General features: G+C 39.9%; 1 protein-coding gene across 3 annotated transcripts; it reads right to left on the reverse strand.

Annotated features, from left to right (window-relative positions):
- Positions 1-283: 283 nt before the first annotated feature.
- Positions 284-20079, reverse strand: BRCA1 (BRCA1 DNA repair associated). 3 transcript variants are annotated; one of them, XM_054000299.1, is made up of 22 exons: positions 19952-20079; positions 19699-19798; positions 19177-19230; positions 18739-18819; positions 18160-18248; positions 17655-17800; positions 16888-16969; positions 15906-15951; positions 15305-15447; positions 11505-14846; positions 10754-10839; positions 9144-9322; positions 8798-8964; positions 8026-8345; positions 7302-7389; positions 6605-6682; positions 5544-5584; positions 4830-4913; positions 4364-4418; positions 3133-3206; positions 2270-2330; positions 284-1281 (listed from the first exon to the last, which is right to left on the reverse strand). In XM_054000299.1, the coding sequence occupies exons 2-22, from the start codon at positions 19776-19778 to the stop codon at positions 1178-1180; spliced, it is 5400 nt and encodes a 1799-aa protein (XP_053856274.1). In that variant the 5' UTR covers positions 19779-19798; positions 19952-20079; the 3' UTR covers positions 284-1177. The 3 variants fall into 3 exon arrangements, with proteins under 3 accessions (XP_053856274.1, XP_053856273.1, XP_053856272.1); XM_054000298.1 differs by having other exon boundaries at positions 16870-16972; XM_054000297.1 differs by lacking the exon at positions 19952-20079 and having other exon boundaries at positions 16870-16969; positions 19699-19787.
- Positions 20080-20621: the final 542 nt, after the last annotated feature.

Consider the following 20621-nt stretch of genomic DNA (forward strand, 5'->3'; position numbering starts at 1 on the left):
CACACAGGAGGGAACAGCAGCGTGTGGCAGCTGAGCAAATGCTTCCAGCCCTCACACTGCCAGCAGCAATGCTTGATCAGCCTACCTGCAGCTGCAAGAAAGTTGATAACACTTTCACTTCTTAGCAACTGCAATTCTGATTGCATCTCTGAAACTCTCATTTACATTTTTACTTTCTCTAGTAAGTCTCTATCTCCTTCCTTGGAATAAGGTATTTTTTCACATATGCCTCAATGCAGAGACTGAGGGACTGGTTCACATAAAAGCTAAACATTTAGGTAAATATTTGCCAAAAGAATTTTATTTCTTTTGTGCATTCAAATATTTATAAACATACTTTCTCTGTAACTTTCCAAGACAGCAGCATCTTATCACAAAACAACTTTCTGAACTTAGCTACATTTTATTTTTCTTTTTAAACAAGCAGTTCTGCTCCCAAAGTACAAAATTAGGTATGAAACTGAATTGCTTGGCAACAGAAACAAACAAGATATTTTCTTTCATAAAAAGCCAATTTCTTTGCAGCCTCATTTTACAAGCAGGGACTATTAGAAGCAGATATTTTTGGGCTTATCATGGGTCACCAGGATACTAAAATGCATCTATTCATTATCCTTTCACAGTGCCACATACACTTGTCAGAAATCAGCCTGACAGCACTGGCACAGGTTCCTGGGTTTGAGCCTTCCCAGCTTGGACTCAAGCACTGCATTTCTGGGGACCACACCTGTGGCCAGTGTTTCTGGTTAGGGTGAGTTTGATGCACAACAGGAAAGCTGTTTGTAGAGCTTTCAACACAACCATAATCAATCAGTGGCTAAGGCTGATGCATTAAAAATCACAAAATCGTATTCAGGGTTTGTATTTAAGTAAAATGAAAATATGGAGGTTGCTCCAGAGTGCAGGTATGTTTTAATTGAAACCCTGAGCCCAATATTCCTCTTTTAAATGACTGTCCCCAAGTATTTAAACAGAAACTGGCTGCAATGGCAAATAATATATCACCATTTCTCTGAGACCACCATGTACTACATTCTCTAACTTTTTAAATTTGTTTAACATTTATAATCTCATAGTCCTTTGAGCTGATGTAAAGTTTTAAAGAACAGTGGGTAATTCCACCTTCAGATGGTGATGTTTCAGTCATTTTATTACTGCTAAGAGCTGCTGTTCACCCTCAGGACACGAGGTAAGCACTGAGCTCCTGGCACTGGTAGCAAGCCACGCTGTCCAGGACCCACTCCCGAGTTACCACGGCAACGTTGCTCTGCTGCTGCATTGCTGCAAGACAAAGACACAAATAAATAAATGATGCAGCTGTTATCAAGGAGTCCAAGCAAGCTTAAGGTGAGGCCACTGATGTGTTTCAGAATAAACTGTTTGCTCTATCTGCGATGTTTTAAAAGCCAGAAGTGTAAAAGCAGAGATGTGGCACTCCCAGTCCCTTCAGCAAGGCAGGTAAAGCTGCTGCTCCATGGGAAGAGCTCTTTGGCAAGTGGCCAAGCAGGAAGCAGTGAACACCACAACATAAACAGTAAAACCAAAGAATGCAGTTGTTATCTTTTTATTTAGGATCTCAGTGACAGAGCTTTGGTTCCTGTCTGCCCAGACACACTGAGTGTGTGACAAGCAATGAGTCTCATTAAGACAGAAGCAACAGAAAATTACTGAAGTGTTTTCAGACTGTTCTTCCTCATTCCAGAATCTTTTTATTTTCTCCTTTTTCCAGTGCCATGGAAACAGCTGGGTTTTTTACATCATCATGCTGCTCCACTGTTTTGTTGGACTTCAGTGTAGCCTAACTAGCTCCCCATTCCTTCCAGAACCCCACTTGCACTTTTCAAAGCTTCATGGTTTCTCCAGAGCATTTTGCTTAAAGGAAAAAAATGCAAAACTACATCTGTTAAGGCTTTTTAACATGACCTTTTCAGACTAAGGGACTCTTGTTCCATCTGAGGCTGTCTCCTAGATTTTACTGGTCCTCCAAGGACACCCTCCCCCACCTTTTAAAAACCATTCAATTAGAAAAGTTTCTGTAAAGCTGATGATACACAGAGGACAACTGAGGCAATAGCTTTCATCTGCTAGAGTAGCTCTTAAGACTATTGCTGGTTCTTAAGACTTTGTCCTTCTAGATTTTTCTTACAAGACATACTTCCATGTCCAGATGCAGAAGAGTTTTGATTTCTCTACAACACTCTGATATTTAGCTATTAAAAGGACAGGTGTGATAAAGACACAGAAAGCAGCTCAGACAGTGTTGCTTTACCTCTATAATCCACGTTTTCCTTCCAAGCATCTGGCTGCACAACCACAACAGCAGTAGAATTCTAGGATTTTAAGATAAAAAATAAAAATGCTATTGTTGTCTGTTCTTACATAATTCTCACATCTATTTACAGAGAGCATTAACTGGGCTAACTTCACAGTTTCACTTCAGAGAGGAATTTTGTGGTAAGTACATTTCTCTTTCTCTTGGGATTTTTTATTGAGGTGCACAGAGAGAAATGAAAGAGAAAACAATTTTTATTTTTGCTCCTTGCTTTTCTCTTGTGGAATGTGTTTAGAGAATTACTTTAGAGTGATTGTTTAGTTGAATCATGGTGGATTGTTTGGGCCTGATGGCCAATCAGATCCACCTGTGTCTGGACTCTGGCGAGAAGGCCATGAGTTCTGTGTTAGTTAGATATGATAGTTAGAGAAAGTAACATGTAGTTTTTAGTATCCTCTTTTATATTTTATATTAATGTATTATAGCATAATTCTAATAAAGAAATCATTCAGCCTTCTCAACTAGAGTTAAACATCATCATTCTTCCCATTAAGTTCACCAGCATCTACAACAGAATTTAAGTAGAGGGAGAAAGACATTAGTTCCCAAGATCCTTCTGTGATTTCCCTCCAGAAATTCTGTGACTACACTCAGTCACTAACAGGCTTTTGGAGCTAGAAAGGGAAGGCTCAGTGCTGATTTCAAGACAAATTAGTGATCTGGCCAACACCAATCATGCCTCCACTGCAAGGGAGCCTGTCTTCCAGTGAAGGCTGGCCAGGCCAAGAACCAAGGGCCGCTGCCAGGCTGTGCAGACAGCTCTGGAAACTGTGGGAGGGTAAAAACTCCTCAGCACTTACTGCTGTGGGTGTGAACAGGTCAGGCTGCTTCACCACAGAGGCACCACAGAGCTCCACCATCCACTCCAGATGCTCTGAGGAAGCCAGATGAAATCAGTCAGTCACTTCAGTGTTTTCTATCGCATTGAAGCTGACACTATTCCCTAGGCCCTCGTGTGCTTGTTCCAATTCACAAGCCACCATCATTTGAAGGAGATGTGAGCTTCAGTAGAAAAAGTCTTTTCACTTTCAAATCTGCTAGGGAACATCAACTCCCCCCTCCCTCACCCCCCCCAGACAGGTCTGCACAAAACAAAACCCTGAAAAAAAAATCACAATTTATTTCCTCTCATCATAAGGATGCAAGATGTGAAATGGAAATTAAAAATGAGAAGTTAGAACTGTGATTATCTCTCATTAACAAAAGTAGCCAAAGTACTTAATTTGCACCAATTTGTTGAATTGGTAGTGAAGAAGATTAAGTCTCTCAAGTAGAAGAACCAAAACTGAGGATCATTGCAGCAGGTGAAAGCACTGCATCCTTTGTAGCAATTACTGTAAATGTCAAGAAACCTGAGTACATTTCACCCAGTCAAAAATAAAGTTATATTGGACAAATCAGAAACTATCTGCTGAATAAGTCACAAAAATGGAAAGTCAGGTACAAATATTTGAAGTAGAAAAATTCATAAGTTAAATTTTCAAAAACTTGTAACATATTTTATTAAATTTTAAAAGTAAAAAATAAAGCTACCCTGAACAGCTTTTTCTTTATATATTAACTTCTAGCTTTGTTAAAGTGTTTCACTTTTAACACTTGCTCCTATAGACAGGAGGCTACAATAAGGATGTGTCAACTGCTAGGAAAAGGATACTTAGGAACTGCTTACTCAAATATGAGTGATCAAGAGCATCAATAACAATTACAGCATGACATTAATGCTTTTCCTAGATAATTTATCCAGAGATAAACCAGATAAAAGGCCTAGTTTGAAACACAGCAAAATTTCCAGGGGGTTGTCTGAGGATGTCCAAGTAGAAGAGAACACCATTTCCACTCTATTTGGAGATAAATCATTTTATCCAGTTCTATCTACACCTTACCCCAAGTAGGTATTTTAAAAGTTAAAGAGGAAAAGAGCTAAAAAATTATCCAAGAAGAAATCAAATATACAATTCTGGTGAATGCACAGTGCCCCTCCAAATATTTTTTCATGTTAACAATTCATCCAACTCCACAAAAATGACACACCTGTAGTCATATCAGTGAAGGGTCCACAGCAACAGATCTCAAAGTCTTTAAAGATCTGAAAAGCAAGGAACATGTTAGAGTTCATAGGGGTTTTTTAAAGGATAATGTTTTATATGCTGTTTTCATTGCAATTCCAAGGCTTGTTATCAAGTTATTACTATTTCACAAAGCTCTTTGTAACCCAGAAACCAAAAGAATTTAAGAATAAAGCTAAAATAATATTAAAGACCACTAACCCTATGTTATAAGAAGATAGCATTCACTCCAAGCTTAGTGAGCCCCTACAGAATATCTGCTCTGCTGCTGACAGAGCTCACCCTTCCTGTATAAAACTGCTTAATTTGTCCAACTCTGTGTGTACAGAAGAGCAGAGAAACTGGAGGAGGTTCCAGATACTCAGCCAGCACAGCCACACATCTGAAACTGTCAGAGCAGGACAGAGTTTGAATCCCTGATGTGCTTGTACCTTTCCAGTCAGGGCCCTTCTGGCTCTCTTGGGACCTTGGTGGTTTCTCCCATTGATTACATCTCCTCTGACTTCAAATTTCTCCTGGAACATAACAAAAGCAAAGAATCAGAAGTGAAGAGACTGAGAACACTTTCCTGTCACATTTCTGCTTCAAAACAGGATGGTGTCAGATTTCAGAACTGAAAATCTATGAGTGTGTTCAGAATATGAATGAAAAGGCTTTGCAAGAGACATGCTGGAGTAACAAAACCCCTGCAGCATTAGGCAATTTTTAAAGAAACAAATTATACTCAAAATGTATAGTAATCTAGCAAACTAAATAAAAGAAGCAGCACACTCCAAGACTATAATTGTCTTATCAGTAAAGTCTTATTTGATAGAAATTATCTGTATATAACATTATCTCCTTAAGCAAAGACTAGATTTTTGCTCTATGCTATAATCTATTAATATCAGTAGGAACACATATAAAAATGTGTCTATAACCTGCTAAAAAAATAACAGGGACTCATTGTGTCTTCAGCACCAATGAGGGCATGGAGCCTAAGTGTGGCTTTTGGTCCTAGCACTTGGTAAAACTAGAACCCCAGGTTTCAGAGCTAAAATTCCATATTAAATGTTTATACAATATCTGTCTGTACAATACAAAAACTCATAAGCCCATCATGTAACTGCATTACTTTACCATTTGACTCAAGACAAAAGACCTACCTCATCCAGTATCCTTCCTTCTTTAAAAGACTGGATTATCCCTAAATAAAAAGATCAAAACAAGAAAAGTAATTTTATTCAGCAAAATGGTTCTTCCACTACCAGTACTCTGACTTCATTGCCATATTAAATTGAAGGTATTTGTACTAAAGGAATACAGTGTAACATTGAAAGTACTTAAGGAATTTTTTACCACTTACTACCATTTTTTTATCCTTTAGAAATAATATTAATTTTACATTAATTGATGCCATGCATTGCAAAGATTCAAATTAAGAGGCACAAAAGGCTTTTGCCACGGTGGGGAGCAACCCACTGTGGCTACCTGAAAGCAGAAAAAGTAAGTAATTCACAAGAGTAAGAAGCTTGATATTGCTGCTTGTGTTTCTTAATTTCAATTTCTTTTTAAGTATTTAAAAGAAACACTGCAAAACATCAGATGGCAAGGCATGAAGAAATCCTTTTTCTTTACTGGAACAAGTGAAGGCTGCATGCACGGTAGAAGGGCAAAGACCATTTCTCTCCAAAACCAGTGACACAAACTGACAACTGCCAGTGACACACACACACTGATAACAGTGACACACACACTGATAACAGTGACACACACACTGACAACTGCCAGTGACACACACACACTGATAACAGTGACACACACACTGATAACAATGATACACACACTGACAACTGCCAGTGACACACACACACTGATAACAGTGACACACACACTGATAACAGTGATACACACACTGACAACTGCCAGTGACACACACACTGACAACTGCCAGGGACACACACACTGACAACTGCCAGGGACACACACACTGACAACTGCCAGGGACACACACACTGACAACTGCCAGGGACACACACACTGACAACTGCCAGTGATACACACACAGATAACAGTGACACACACACTGACAACTGCCAGAGACACACACACTGACAACTGCCAGTGACACACACACTGACAACTGCCAGTGACACACACACTGGTAACAGTGACACACACACTGATAACAGTGACACACACACTGACAACTGCCAGTGATACATACACAGATAACTAATGACCCATTTTCCTCCTGCAATGCCCAGGAAATACTTCAGTGTCCGTTCACACACCAGCTCCTCATCTGCAAGAGCAAACAACAGGAAGAGCTCTTTTAGTTTTGCCATTAGCAAAAAAAACACAGGTCAGGGTATCTGTATGTAAAAGCAAACAATTTCTGCTAAGTGCAGCACAAATATACACTAGCAGCAAAATATCAAAACTATACAAAGGTTTTAAAAGCCCACTGTCATGATGCTACTAAACTGAAGGGAATGAGCAGAAACTAATCACATGTACCAATTGTGAGCCCTTTTTTAGCTTCTTCAATAAAGAAAAGAGGTAAGAAAAAGCATGACTTCTTTGAGAACTATCTTTTGTTTCCTTTTGGTTGGTTCTGAACTACTTCACACTAGTGTGCTGTCAACACCTGAAAAGTACGAGCAAACAACTGAAGAAACAAATAGCAAGTAACATTAACTTTGAATTACACAAGGGAAAACGTTCCCTCATACTGATTCTGTGAAACAGAATGAGAAAACTCACAAGCTTAAACAAAAAACTTGCAATAGAGAAAACAATCAATACCTTTTCCTCAAACTTATTAAATTTATTGCTGACCTGTCTTGCTTGTTGTTTAAACTGAAGGTAAAATTCTATATAGTCTGTCAATACAGGATTTGGTCCCCTAGCTCCCAACAAACCTGTTTTCATTATGACATGGGTTGTTCCTTCAGTAATGTGATTAGATAAAGTGCTCCGAGTTTTTTTCACAAACTTCTGGACCACCAACTGAAAAGTAGTTAAGAAAATAATAGTTAGCAACAGTTTTAACTCCCTCAACAGCCCCAGTTTTTAGGAGCATAATGTAATAGGATAGTTACTTTAAAGTACCAGTTTTATGTGTTGGCACACAGAATGTACATTTCCTTAAGTCAATTTTGGCACCATTCAACAGACTAAAGTAATGCAGAGTTCTTGGTGTGGGTTTTATAAGCCAAAAGCCAAATCCTTCTGGAAACTGAGTGCAGAAACAGGTTTATTAGCAACTCAGAATTACTACTTACAGAATGCTCCCTATGGATCACAATTTGGGTGAAGCAACATCATCTGAGAGCACTGACTGGACCAAACAGCCCCACAGCCCTCCCCAGCCCCAAGGCTTTCTACAAGGCTTTGCAATCACGTGTTTCCCCCCCAGAGAGCAGGGATTGTTTAAAAAGTTCAAATTTCACTAAGCTTAACAGTGCCATATCAGGCAGCATTCTCACAGCTTTAGGAGTGATAAAGTTTGACTGAAGTTGCTGCATTACTCACCTGCAATTCCTGCAAGATTAGTTTTATTATACTTAGAGATCTCTATATTGAGACTATAGTGGTAATCAGGAATTATTAACTAGTGATTTCAAAATTCTGGAATCTACTTACGTGCTCACTGTGATTTAGACCCGATACCACAATTGACATTTCTTTCCTCTTGGTCACCACTGGATTTGTAGTATTTTCTTTCCCAGTTGCATTGTGCAGAACAGGTACAGGAAAACATCCACTTCTCTTCAATTTGTGTCCTGGGCCACAGCTTTTATCAGTGTTCTGAGCCAGAACAGGCCCAGCTGTGGCTTCTGCAGTTTGAGGGGTAAAAAGCCTTGCAGAGGAGGAAGGGTTATCTGGACTCTCATTTCCAAAAAGATCTGATGAGACAGATGCACTGTTTTGCCTGGTCCCAGATTTCTGCTCCTCTGCATTTTCTGAAGGAAACAAGAAATTAGTCCTTGAGAAAACTGCATTTCTTTCTTGTAGTCATGGTAAAAGGTTGTTGCTCTCTCTTTTAGGTTTAAATTCTGCAGTTACTTCCTCTCCTTATGTGTTTATTACTTCATCTTTGCCTCCATCATTACTTTTTCCTGATCTATAGGCAAGACACTAGAATACCTGTGGAACTTTGAGTAGCATATTTCTTAAAGTGTCTGAATTTAGAAGTGAGACAGAAAAACTCTTATTACTGCCAAAAAGTTGTCACACCCCTTTTGATGGGCAGCCATACAGCTGGGCTACCAAAGTAGTAACCTTTTTAAAATGACCAGGAACATATAAATTAAAATACAGGAGAAAGCTGTATCTTGCTGATATGTAAAAACATGAAAAGAACAGGAGAAAACCACCAGAAATCAAAATGCACTGGGTTTCTCTTAAATGTTACCTGCTCCAAGCTGACACTGCCTGTGTTCCTGCACTGCCTCCCGCACAGGTTTTGTCTTTTCAGAGGGAGTTTTGCTCTTTAGAACACTGTCACACTCAGGGCCTTTCTCCAGATCTGATCTCTTTGTTAAAGAGGATTTAGAAGATGAAAGTAACAATTCTGGACACCTTGAGAGAGGGAAATTGATTTTAATACCCTTTTCACTCTTTTAAGCATCAGAAAAATGTAGCAACAGTGAAACTATTGTAATTTCCCAGAAGCTCAGAGATATTTAAGATTTTGTTTTTTAAATAAAAATTTAGAAATAAACATAAAAAACCCCAAAGCTCCAAACAAAACCATTAACCTTTTATTTTCTTTCCTCATTTGATCCATTTCAAATGCTCCTTCAGTACTGGAAGGTGGCAGTTCCCTATGGACAGGTAAAACTTCACAGTTCTGACTTCCATTCTGCTTTAGCACTGCTTCAAGTGCAGCCATTTCTTGCTGAAGTTTTTTCAGGCTATTTTGCATAGCATTCTTTTGCTGCAAAGGAGTACAAGAATGCCAGCATAAGCAAACTCAGGATTAATTTCTTTAACAAACACTTGAAAATTAGAAATAGCAAAATGGTTTTGAATTAAGTTTTTGCCACATGTTCAAAAGGTGACTATTGTGCTTTTACTGTATCAAATAGTGCACACATCTCACATCAGAAGCAAAAACACCCAAACAACAACAGACTCATTTTGCCAGTCATGTTATTTCAATTTAGATGCCTCAGAGTTTAATCAATCAGAAAACAACACAATTCCTGCACAAATTTATTTGAAAGTAATTTTGTCCAAAGTTCATTAGTAGCTCAATCTATGATGTTCATTATTAAATTTTAAATTGAGTCTTCATTTTCCACCGTTACTAAAATCCCCAAAGATTATTTAAGGGACTAAAACATTTCGTAATATTCTTCTTATGTTCCTCCTCAAAAATTATATTACATGATCAAAAACATGCCATAGGCAGGTCCTCATAAGAAGAGCTCAAAGGGTTTCAAAAGACCTTTTTAAAAACCCTAACCCTTCACTTTACATGATGAAGCAATTTCCACAGAACTGAATATCCCATCTGTAGCTCCAGCACTGGCACCGTGTGGAGCCTCTTTGTTACTGAACCCATAAAAACTCCCAAGCAAACAGAAAACCATCACCACAAACCCAAATCCCCCACCCACATGCCATTAATCCACTCAGCACTTTTTTTTTTTTTTTGACATACACAAAGACCATAGGGCTGAAAATGCTGAAGAGAGAGTTGGCATAAGACTTACCTTAAAGTCACACAGGACAAAAGAAAGCCCCTAAAGCAAAACAAAAAAACCCAAGCCCCTAACCCTCAAGTGAACCCCCAGTCCAAATCACCCAATACCTAAAGTCAGGCCACTGAGCAGAATTCAGGATTTTAACAGCAGACAAAAAATACACTGCTAGACATACCTTTCATTAGACACTGCCTGTTGGGACTTGTATCTATAATATTCTAATATGGAATTATTTGATTTAATCTTTACACACAGAAGGCAAGTCTCTGTGCTTCTAAATATCATATTGTAATAAATCTACTCCTTATCACCAAATCCTTATCTATTCCTATCATTAAGGTTTTTAAATATAGGGAGCTGACATTTCCAGCACTGGCCAAGTGTGGAGATGCATTAATTAGCATCCCTCATAATTAAGCTCTGTAACCAATAGCACATAACAAGCTGTGGCCATTGCAGTGTAAGGTCACCAGGGTAGCAGAAGTTGGACAAATAATGGCATAGAAGCAGCTCTACAGTTCCTCATTAATTATGCTTCTGGAAGTAATTTAGTGACAAAGAATTATGATGACAGAAATTTTCCACTGTATTGACTTCACAGCTTGCTTATCTCCTGGAATGCAAGCTGCTCCTAGCACTCAGTGCATAAACTCACTCACCTGTGTAGTGAGGATTTCACCCTGAGAGAATGGCCCACAGGAATCTTCTACAATACTTATTTCACTGTCATATCCAGATGCTTCACCTTGAAGAAGGTAGAAAAAAACTGCCTGGGTTAAAGAAAAATCCCCGCCAAACAACAAACCAACCAACATTATCCATCACTTCTTAGCATGTAGAGATTTTAGAGAACTAATAACTGTAACACTCAAGTGACAAGTTTTGAAAATGTTGAAGTTAGGGCAGATCTCCTTTAAGTGAACATTTGAAAGAACAGCATGTCACACACATGACAAAGTAAACAGAATTCAGTGTATCAACAGGGATGAAAGAGTCCTAAACATTTACAAAGGCCATAAAAATGGCAAAATAGTCACTACAAAATTCTACAGCCAATTTCAAGAAACATTTTATCTAGGGAAAAAGCTTGGATAGGCTGTGAAATTTTGCTGACAATGCAAGTATCGCATTGCAGTAAGAGACTCAGCATTTCTCTCAAACATGAATTCCCATCAGACAGTCAGTCTCTAGTGCCCAGTCTGTTCATCTGTGCTCTGAACAAAGAACACTGGAAGAACATAATTTTCAGGAAATAAATCACTGAGGTTTTTTGATTGTTTAAGGTTGATACATTCTTCTAGAAGAGCAAGCACCCCTTAAATAGAGAACAAAGTTTCCATGCAAACACCAAAACCCTTGCTGTAAGGACATTATAAACACAGCTGCAAAGAGAAAAATCTTGGTCTGTACCTAGATTTGCTCCCATGTCTGGGTCTTCTTGGCATTCATCTTTGGTTTCCTTCAGCCCTCCACCAGAATTCTGAGAAGTTTCTTTACCGTCATTTACACTGCTCATTTCTTTGGACACATGAGCTTGTGGTAAATGTTTGTTCAGTTCTTGTGCTCCATTGAGTGATTCTTCAGACAGGTTGGACTGGGAAGAAAATAAGTTGACAGAGCATTCTGACTCCTGGCTCGGTGAAGCACACACATTACTCAGGGCAGCTTCAGGCACCTTCGGCACAATATTGCCATCATCACTCACACTGTGAGGCAGCACATTTGGGCTCACTGGACACTCTGCCACTGGAGACTCTACCACAGATGCCATTTGTTTATCAGTCTGCAAAGGCGTGCTTGCTGATTTGCTGAAGATTAATGTCCTAAAGCATGGTAAGTCCTCATCCTCACAGGACTCTTCCTCTGAAGATGGCAGTTTCTGCACTCGTCTTCGAGACCTCCGAGTACCTCGAGACCTTGGCTTAGGGCTTGCATTTCTCTTGTGCAGCTCTTTTCCCAGGGCATTGTCACTTTTTACAAACACTGCAGATTGCTCTTTCCTATCAGTTTCACATAAGCTGGTGTTCTCCTCAATGTCAGTATCAGAGCACAGTAAGGCATTAGGGGTTTCAGACAAACCTGTAAGATCATGATTCTCTCCAAGAGGTTCTTCCAGAGCCTCTGCAGCTGTACTAACAGTTTGGGCTGCTTCTTCTTCATTCCTCTTTACATGTTTTCTTTCTCTTTTGCTACTGTTTGTCCTAGTGACTTCACAGCTGAATTCAGCAGGGCTTTCCTGACAAGTTGCAGAACAAATCATTGATGTGGATTGAAAATGTAGAATTGGTCCTGTGCAATCAACAACTTCAGTCTTTCCTGCCTGATTGCTTTCTGAACAGAAGCTGTTTTCCTGGCCTATGTTTAAATCATTTTGTCTGGAATCATGCTTCTCTGTGTTACTCTGATCACTTTGGCTTCCATCACTTTCAATGGGATTCTGTCTCAACTCACTTTCTATCCCTATCTCACCTGACGCTGGCTTTTCATCGCCCTGCTCTTCTTGTAGCAATCCATTTTTGTGCTCAGACTGAGCAGTCCCTGCTCTTGCTGGTGTCAGAGTCCCTTCCTCTGCAGCCTGTGAAATGTCATCCCTCCTGTGCTCTCCTGTGCTGACAGCAAAGCAAGGCACAGGATCGACACGTGCAGACTCACAGGGTTTAAGCTTCTCCTTCTCAGAAACCCTGCTCGAGTTTTGAGCAGCTGTTCTCTCCTCTTGCAAGCTTTCTGCTTGTAATTGTTTGCTAGCCTTGTTTTCTACCTGAGCAGCACACGATAGATTTAGGGTTTCAGAAGGAGGATCTTCCACTGCACGTGCCTGCCTGGGAGCCTGAAAAAGGCTGAAGGATGAGCGCTTCGAATGCCGAAATATATTCCGCAGGTACTGTGTGTCTACGTCGCTGTCTTCAGCTTCCTTAGTCAATTCCAAAACATTTTTAGCCATTGGCAACTTTTCAGTTTTGAAGTCCCCTGAAACATTTTGTGAATCATGCCCACATTCCAGGGGAAAAGCAGTAGGTGATTCAGTCACCTCCTCAGTGTGGTGAGAAGGAGTTTGCCCATCAGACACTGAAGGAAGTTGTAGGAGGAGGGGGCTGCCTAGTATTTTACTGTCTTGAGAACCTGTATCAGGCACAGTGGAACCACAGTTTGAAGGCAGACATGAAGGACTGAACATACTTTTTCCAGTTTCTGCAGTGTGAGATAAATTCTTTAGACTAACCTGCATTTCACTTGCTTCCAGATCACCTCCCTCCAAATTAGTGACTGGCCTGTAACTCAACTCATCTTGAGGCTCACACAGGTCTTTGCATTCAGCAGAGGGAGCTGCCACATTCCTTTGGTCTCCAGAGACAGACCTCCCATGATCACTGCTATTCTTTCTTGCTGCCTTTACTCCTTTCCTTGTTTCTTTTGTCATTTCTTCAGAGAGTAACTGAAGCCTTCTGCTGCGTCTGACTGGATTTTGCTCAGAATCAGCTTTCCTGGGCTCTCCACTGCTTGGATAGCTATCAATCTGTGGCTCAGCTGCATCAGGGAAAACAGAGCCTCTGTCCACTACTAACTGTAGAGCACACATAGTTCTACTAGAATGCCTGCCTCTTTTTGCTGCAGAACTTCTTTTTTTGCTGCTTTTCTGATCACAGTTATACATTTCTGGTTCCCCATCACAGTGCTTGGTAGTGACCTTCTCAGCAGCTTTCTTCCATGTGGACTCTCCTCCTTCCTCAGGTTCTGTTAATGCATTATTTGCTCTATTCTGAGAGAGGTGACTCTCATTAACAGCAACACTTTCATCACATCTTTTCTTTTCAGCATCTCCAAGGCCACCATTAACACTTTGAGGGCCCCCATCTGCCTTTTCTGTATCCTTTTTCTTGATGAAATCCTCAGGTTGCAGGACACAGGCAGTCTTCCTCTTTCTTTTGAGTCTGTCTTTGCTGAAATCATTCAGGCACTTATCTGCAGCCACACCTTCCTTTTGCCTAGTAGGCAAAATGTCTCTCAAGGTAGAAGGGGGATTTGATTTCCTCCCTCTCTTGTATGTTTTTCCAAATATTTTGTCTTTGATGTTTTCTGCTGTTTGTTTTGACCACCTCTTTTTTCCTTCCACTGCTGCAATTTCCATGGAATCTGCCATAGGGTCAGTCTTTGCTGAAATACAGGACTCTTTATCAGATAAAGAGACATCTCCTTCACCTGAAACATCAGCTGATGCAGCAGATTCATCCAGTGAAGAACTGGAAGACAAAACCTCATTGCTTTTTGAAAACCATTCATTGACTTTCTGAATGCTCTGCTTCAGTCTCTTCTTGGAGACTTTATTCAGGGTGGCAGAGTGAAGTGTCTCTGGCTGAGGTAGCTCCTCCAGAGGATGTTCTTTGTCATGGGAAGAGTCATTCTCAGGTTCACATCCCTCTACAGCTTCCACACTTTGTACATCAGTATCCATTTCCTTGATTTTATCCAGCCTGCTCTCTGAGCTATCTTCTACATCAAACTCTTGGTTTTCACTGTTGTACTGGGCTTGCTGTTCCTCCATTTCTTCTGTGTTCTTAAAGAATGATGTGTCCTCATGCACTGTGGGACTGGCATCACCTGTTCTGTCACACTGCTCTGGGAGCAGGTCTACAGCAAGAACATTCAAAGGAGAATTCTGGCATTCAGTCACATTCACTTGGTCAGGTTTGGCACATTCAGTGATGCTCTGAGTGCTTTTCTTGCTCAAACATTCCTTTGAGAAATCACTTTCACCTGTTAGAGTTATAGGTATAATAAATTATTAACCTTTATTTTACATACACAACCACAATAACAAACTTAATGGCTACTTTGTTTTAAAAGAACTGCTCTTATTTCCCTCCTAACCAGAATATTACACTGCACAGATCTCCCTCTAGAGAAAGGCAGAAGGATCATATTCTAAATTTTTACACTAATTATTAGCCAGTGCTTTTTCATGTGTAATATGACTCTTGTAGAATAGATTAAGTTTTATACTTAGATCAAGTTACTTTTCTTCCTTTCTGTTCCCATGCATACAACATCCACATTTTGTATCTAGGCTACAGGAACAGTCTTGTATTAGCTGTAGGCATCAACAGAACTACTTTACACAAGACTTCAAGCACATATACACAATCATGTGAAATAAAAATGTTAATGTGTAGTGTCTTTCAGGCTTAACCACCTTTGTCACCAAAATAACACACCTGTGATATCTGGTAGTGTTATTTCTTTGGCACACAACTTGTCAGGCTGTGCATTACAAGAATTTTCATTCCCTTTCTCAGCACTCTCAAGTTCTTCCAGCCTTACTTGAGAAGAAATCTGAGCTGCTCCTTTGTCTTCAAACCTGTTGGGAAAGGAAATCTACTCTCATTACAGATAAAACCATAACAGACAATAGAAGATGATACTTATTTTTCCCTTTTTGCTCTCTGAAACAGTTTCTGGAGAAGTCAAGCTGCACAACTGACACTCACCACAACCAGATCTCTTCAGAGTTACAGGCCATTTCTTTAAAAGATTTTCTCTTGTAATCCTGAATTTAGTATTTATTTCCTAAAGCACAGTGCCTACTTTTCTATGGAAGATCTATTTCCACAACATTTAGAAAACAGTTTCAAAGCACGTAATATAGTAAACTGTTGGAATTCAGCTACCCATTCTACTCTAATGCCCTCAAAGCTGAAAACCATTTGTCAACTTAAGAATTATATCAGTCCTATGCTATGAAACTAGGACACAGGAAACGAGAATATTGAACTACTGTCTGTAGAAAATATGAATTCCTTAATCACCTTTACTTACCCAGTTTTGCTTGCCTGCTTAAAAAACTCTTCAGATGATTCAGAGCCTGAAAACAAATAATCTGTTACTCTGGTGGGAATGATTCAGAGAAAGGTGACTTGCCAGACTCAGTGGTTCTCATCACATACATGCCTACTCCTTTCTAGAGCTAGATGCTTTGAACTTTTAGCAGATGAAACCAAGTTCAATTGTGAAATATTTTACCTAATTGTAATGAGTTCTATGTATAGCTATCTACATGGCTCCAGCATCAAATTGTGTTTAAATACAGTGACTGGTAAGAGACTGGTAACAAAGAGTTAACTAGCTAAAAGTTACTTTCTAATTTCTAAATTTGTACACAAAACAGCTACTAGTATTTAGAATTTTGAGCTGAAAGTCAGAGAAATATATTCAAATGTCTCTCACAGATCCTTTGATCCTGGCAGATGCAATAAGGAAATAAGTGAAGAAAAACTCTACCCATTGAAAGCAGCAAATCCTTTCTTGAAGGAACAGCATAAAAAATAACCTATGCATGGCATGTGTCTTGTTTCTCATAGCAGTCAACACCAGATAAAATAAAATTCTGAAAAGCTAGGATAGATAGCAAAAAATATTAATATCTCAAATAGATTTCATTCTCATCTCAAGCACTGGTGACAAGGCTTAGTATTCTTCAGAAAACAGTGGCTACATCTACCTATAGCAGCTGTACCTTTTTGCACATCTGTAAATACCTTCTCTGGATCATGTACACCAAGGTTTAAGGGTTCACTACAGCAGCATTATTTGCCATTATAGAATTATGTAAATAACCCTTTTGATTTACCAACTTGGAGTTGTCCATAATTTGTCCCTTTGTTGTAATTTTGGGTGTTAAGTAGAAATCAGTGTTTATAAAGACTTTGAACATAATCACCTTTCATTACTTGGTAAGCATTGTACATAGGATCAATTAGTGTGGACTTACAACAGATCTTACCAAACTCTATATAAATACCCTTTTGAGAATCAGATTTCTGGGGTTTGCTTCTTGGGCGACACATTTTGGCATCTGTAAGCTGAATATTCACACTAGCTTCCTGCTGACAGGAAAACAGAAAGGGATAGTTATTTACAACAGTGGGGTATTAAAAAAATTCATAGTTATTTAGACTTTAACAGGGGGCTGATACAAATACTTAGTTCATATGCATTGGTAGCTTCTATGCCCAAGTAATTGATCATATTGACAGCAATAATGAAATGTGCCAATAGAAACAATGCATCATGCATTTAACAGATCAAATCATTAACAGCTTGATCTTGCATTCTATATTGTCTAACATTCTATTCAGCATTAAGCAGATGAAAACAGAAACAACATGCCATGGACACTCACACACACAGCAGTTACCCCAAGCTGGGCAATGCCTTGTGAATCCTAAGACATAGTTATGATCTTACCCCTAAAAAGGTGAAAACCCTACAAAGTTAGACAGCCTCATGAAACAAGCAGGTGGAACAAGTTTTCAATCCTAGCTTCAGTAACAGACTGTATTATGGCAGTATTATGTTTAAGTTCAGCTCATTTTATGCAAACATCTTCCTCAAGTAGGTTAGGAAGACAAAAATACATAGATGTCCTTGTCCAGATGACTCAGATCAAACAACAATCTGAGATCAGCCCAAAATCTCCTACTTCATTCTTTTATGTATATGTACGTATACACATTCCAAATACATTTTTAAACAATCCACAAAAATAAAATGGGAAAAACCAGTTACCAAGGTGACGTTTTCTTGTCCATTGCCTTTAGCACTTTTTCTCCTGTTTCTGAAGCCTTTGCTTTGGACGACAGAACTTTCTTTACACAGGGACTCAGCAGCAGTGGCTTCCGTGGATGTTTTAGGAAAGTGATGATTCTTTAAAACTAAATGATGTTATTAGGTAAAAAAAAAAAAATACACTGAGTATGACTCAAGCATTAGATATTAATGAAATAGACTTGTGTAGACTCTGTGCACTTAGTGCATATACAGCTAAAATGTTTATCTAAGAAAGAAATCTTGTTGAGTTACTAGTCTGATTATTCTTTCTGAGCACTCTTCAAGTAATAATTAGGATCTTGATCCTGCCAACTAATTTTCTCAACCAATTTTGGTTATATAGATTATCTAGCAAGAGCAGGATCTAATTCTAGTTATTTTAGAATGGGATACCTTATAAATAATCACGATATGTCAAAACCTTATTTAAAAAAAATTGGGGACATACATTCACAACACTTACACTTCACTCCAGTGTCAAGCTCAAAAGCATGGATAGTTTCCAACAGTCCTTCAATTAGTTGCTTAAATCTGGAATTTTCTTTCAGACTTCTGAAATAACATCAGTACTTCAGTCATTTTAAGACAAATGAACAGGCTAACTATAAATATTTCTAGAATTTTGGCTGAACCAAAAAAGGGGTAAAACTCCAAAGTGGAAGATGAGACAAGAAGAAATTGTTGCCAAGGAATAACAAATTCTCCCAAAGAACCAGAACTATGGGAATTGAAATTATCACAAAAGTGAGCACATCATTTTCTCATATAGGTTTAGTAGAGAGAAATCAGTTGTAAGGATTAAACACCAATCTAGCACAGACATTTGTTGAGAGAGGTGTGTTCACCTGTGTTCACCTGGAAAAAGCTCACATTGAGGTAAGATACTGCATGTACTCCTTTAGAAATAGACAGCTTACTAAAAAGCCACCTTTTCTTCTGTATTTCAGTCTTATGCTATAATATATTTTAAACCTATTGTTAGTCTTTCCTCCGAGTTCAAACACCTCATCCTCCAGCCCCCTTACAAAGATGATTTCCTCACCTCTTGGTAACTTCAGTCTTACACAGAGGACACTCCACCACACCTTTTTTCTTTTTGTTGATAAGTTTGAACATGCAGAACCTAGAAAGAAAGAACACTTGTGATGGCAACAAGAGAAGGATATTATTTTCCCTAAAACTGACTATGCACATTCACCACTTAGTGGATCAAGGATGCATTCTTGTTCTGGTCTTGCAGTGAGTTAATTGATCCCCTTTGACACATTTGCAAGCTGCAGTTCTCTCTTCTACAGAATTGACATTTTTCCCTCAAGTAGCTTCACATGAAGTTACCAAAACACAGTATAAATACATGATTAGCACTGAAGAAACATATATGGCAATTAAAACCAGTATATATGGAATTAAAGTTATAAACACAAACCCCCTATATATGGCAATTAAAAATTGCATTGCACTTACAAGTTTTCAAACCTACCTGCAGAAAATGTGATCACATTTTGTTGAAACAGGCTCTTGTACCACATCCAGGCTACAAAGAGGGAAACAAAAACAAGGGCACAGAGGTTATAGAATTCAACCAGAACCTTTGCTATTTCAGCATCTGTTTGCATTAAAGAAATGCAAGACATTAAATGAACTTTAAATGCAACATTAAAGAACTACAGACCTCATTCACCTTTCAGAGACAAGGGACAAAAACCCACACAGCTTTATAAACAATCCTCTAATCCAATCAGATACATTTTCCCCCCCTCACTGAGGACTGACACATGCAGGTTTTAATAAAAAAGTAAAATCTATAACATAAGAGCAAAATATAAGTTTTTCCTTTCACTTTATCATTTGAGCCTTACAAAACATCAATATGTTTAGTCCTAAGCACAAATCTCTTTGCTTTCTGGTGAGCCATAGAACTGTCAAAGCATTTTCAAAGAAATGAGAATTAAAAAATACATCCCTAAAAAACTAACTACACTGATATTGTTCCCTGACATACCATATTGGGCACTCCAAGTTCTTCTGCATAGCTGAAAGCACATTTTGTACTTGTCCAATAGTAATCACTGAGAAGTCCATCCTTCACATCCAAAAATAGTCTACAAGAAAAAAAAAATATTATCAGCTTTGTTTCTGCAAAAAATTCTGTTGCCTCCCATGACTATGCTCTCTCCCACACGGCTCTGCTCTAACAACAGAATGGTATCAAATTGTTTTTACTTAAACAACACTCGACAGTACAGAGATCTTACTCTGAACGTTCGCAGTTAAAACCTCTCGAGTCTTGTACCCCAAGGAGCGCCCAGAAAGGTGAAGCTCAGCGAGAGCGCAGAGCACAAACCAGCGAGAGCGAGGGGCTGGCGGGGCAAGCGCGCACAGCCGACGGCAGACAGCTTAGGCGAGGGAGCCGGGGCGTAGCCGCACGGGCCAGCACAGCTGAGAGCCCACAGCAAATCCGGAAAGCAAAGAGAAACCGCCGGAGCAGCTCGGGACCGGGCCTGCAGCGAGGCCTGGCCGCCGGCTGAGAAGTGTCCCGGCACGGGCGGAGGGAGCGCGGTCAGCGCCAGCGCCGGTGCGGTCAGGGCCAGAGCGCTCAGTGCCAGGCCGGTGCCGGTGCCAGAGCAGTCAGTGCCAGGCCGGTGCCGGTGCCAGAGCGGTCAGTGCCAGGCCGGTGCCGGTGCCGGAGCGGTCAGTGCCAGGCCGGTGCCGGTGCCGGAGCGGTCAGTGCCAGGCCGGTGCCGGTGCCGGAGCGGTCGGTGCCAGGCCGGTGCGGTCGGTGCCAGGCCGGTGCCGGTGCGGTCGGTGCCGGAGCGGTCGGTGCCAGGCCGAGGCCGGTGCCGGTGCCGGAGCGGTCAGTACCAGGCCGAGGCTGGTGCCGGTGCCGGAGCGGTCAGTGCCAGGTCGGTGCCGGTGCGGTCGGTG

This window comes from Vidua macroura, chromosome 27 (genome assembly GCF_024509145.1).
Source record: "Vidua macroura isolate BioBank_ID:100142 chromosome 27, ASM2450914v1, whole genome shotgun sequence".
In the NCBI taxonomy this organism is placed as follows: domain Eukaryota; kingdom Metazoa; phylum Chordata; class Aves; order Passeriformes; family Viduidae; genus Vidua; species Vidua macroura.

Excerpts from the sequence above, each read along its gene's own strand:
- BRCA1 (XM_054000298.1), bottom strand. The coding sequence starts at position 19,778 with ATGGACTTCTCAGTGATTACTATTGGACAAGTACAAAATGTGCTTTCA. Across the intron at positions 16,973-17,654 it reads GACAAGAAAACGTCACCTTG|CAGGAAGCTAGTGTGAATAT; the intron begins GTAACTGGTTTT and ends TTTTCCTGTCAG. Across the intron at positions 4,914-5,543 it reads AAGGAAGGATACTGGATGAG|GAGAAATTTGAAGTCAGAGG; the intron begins GTAGGTCTTTTG and ends GTTATGTTCCAG.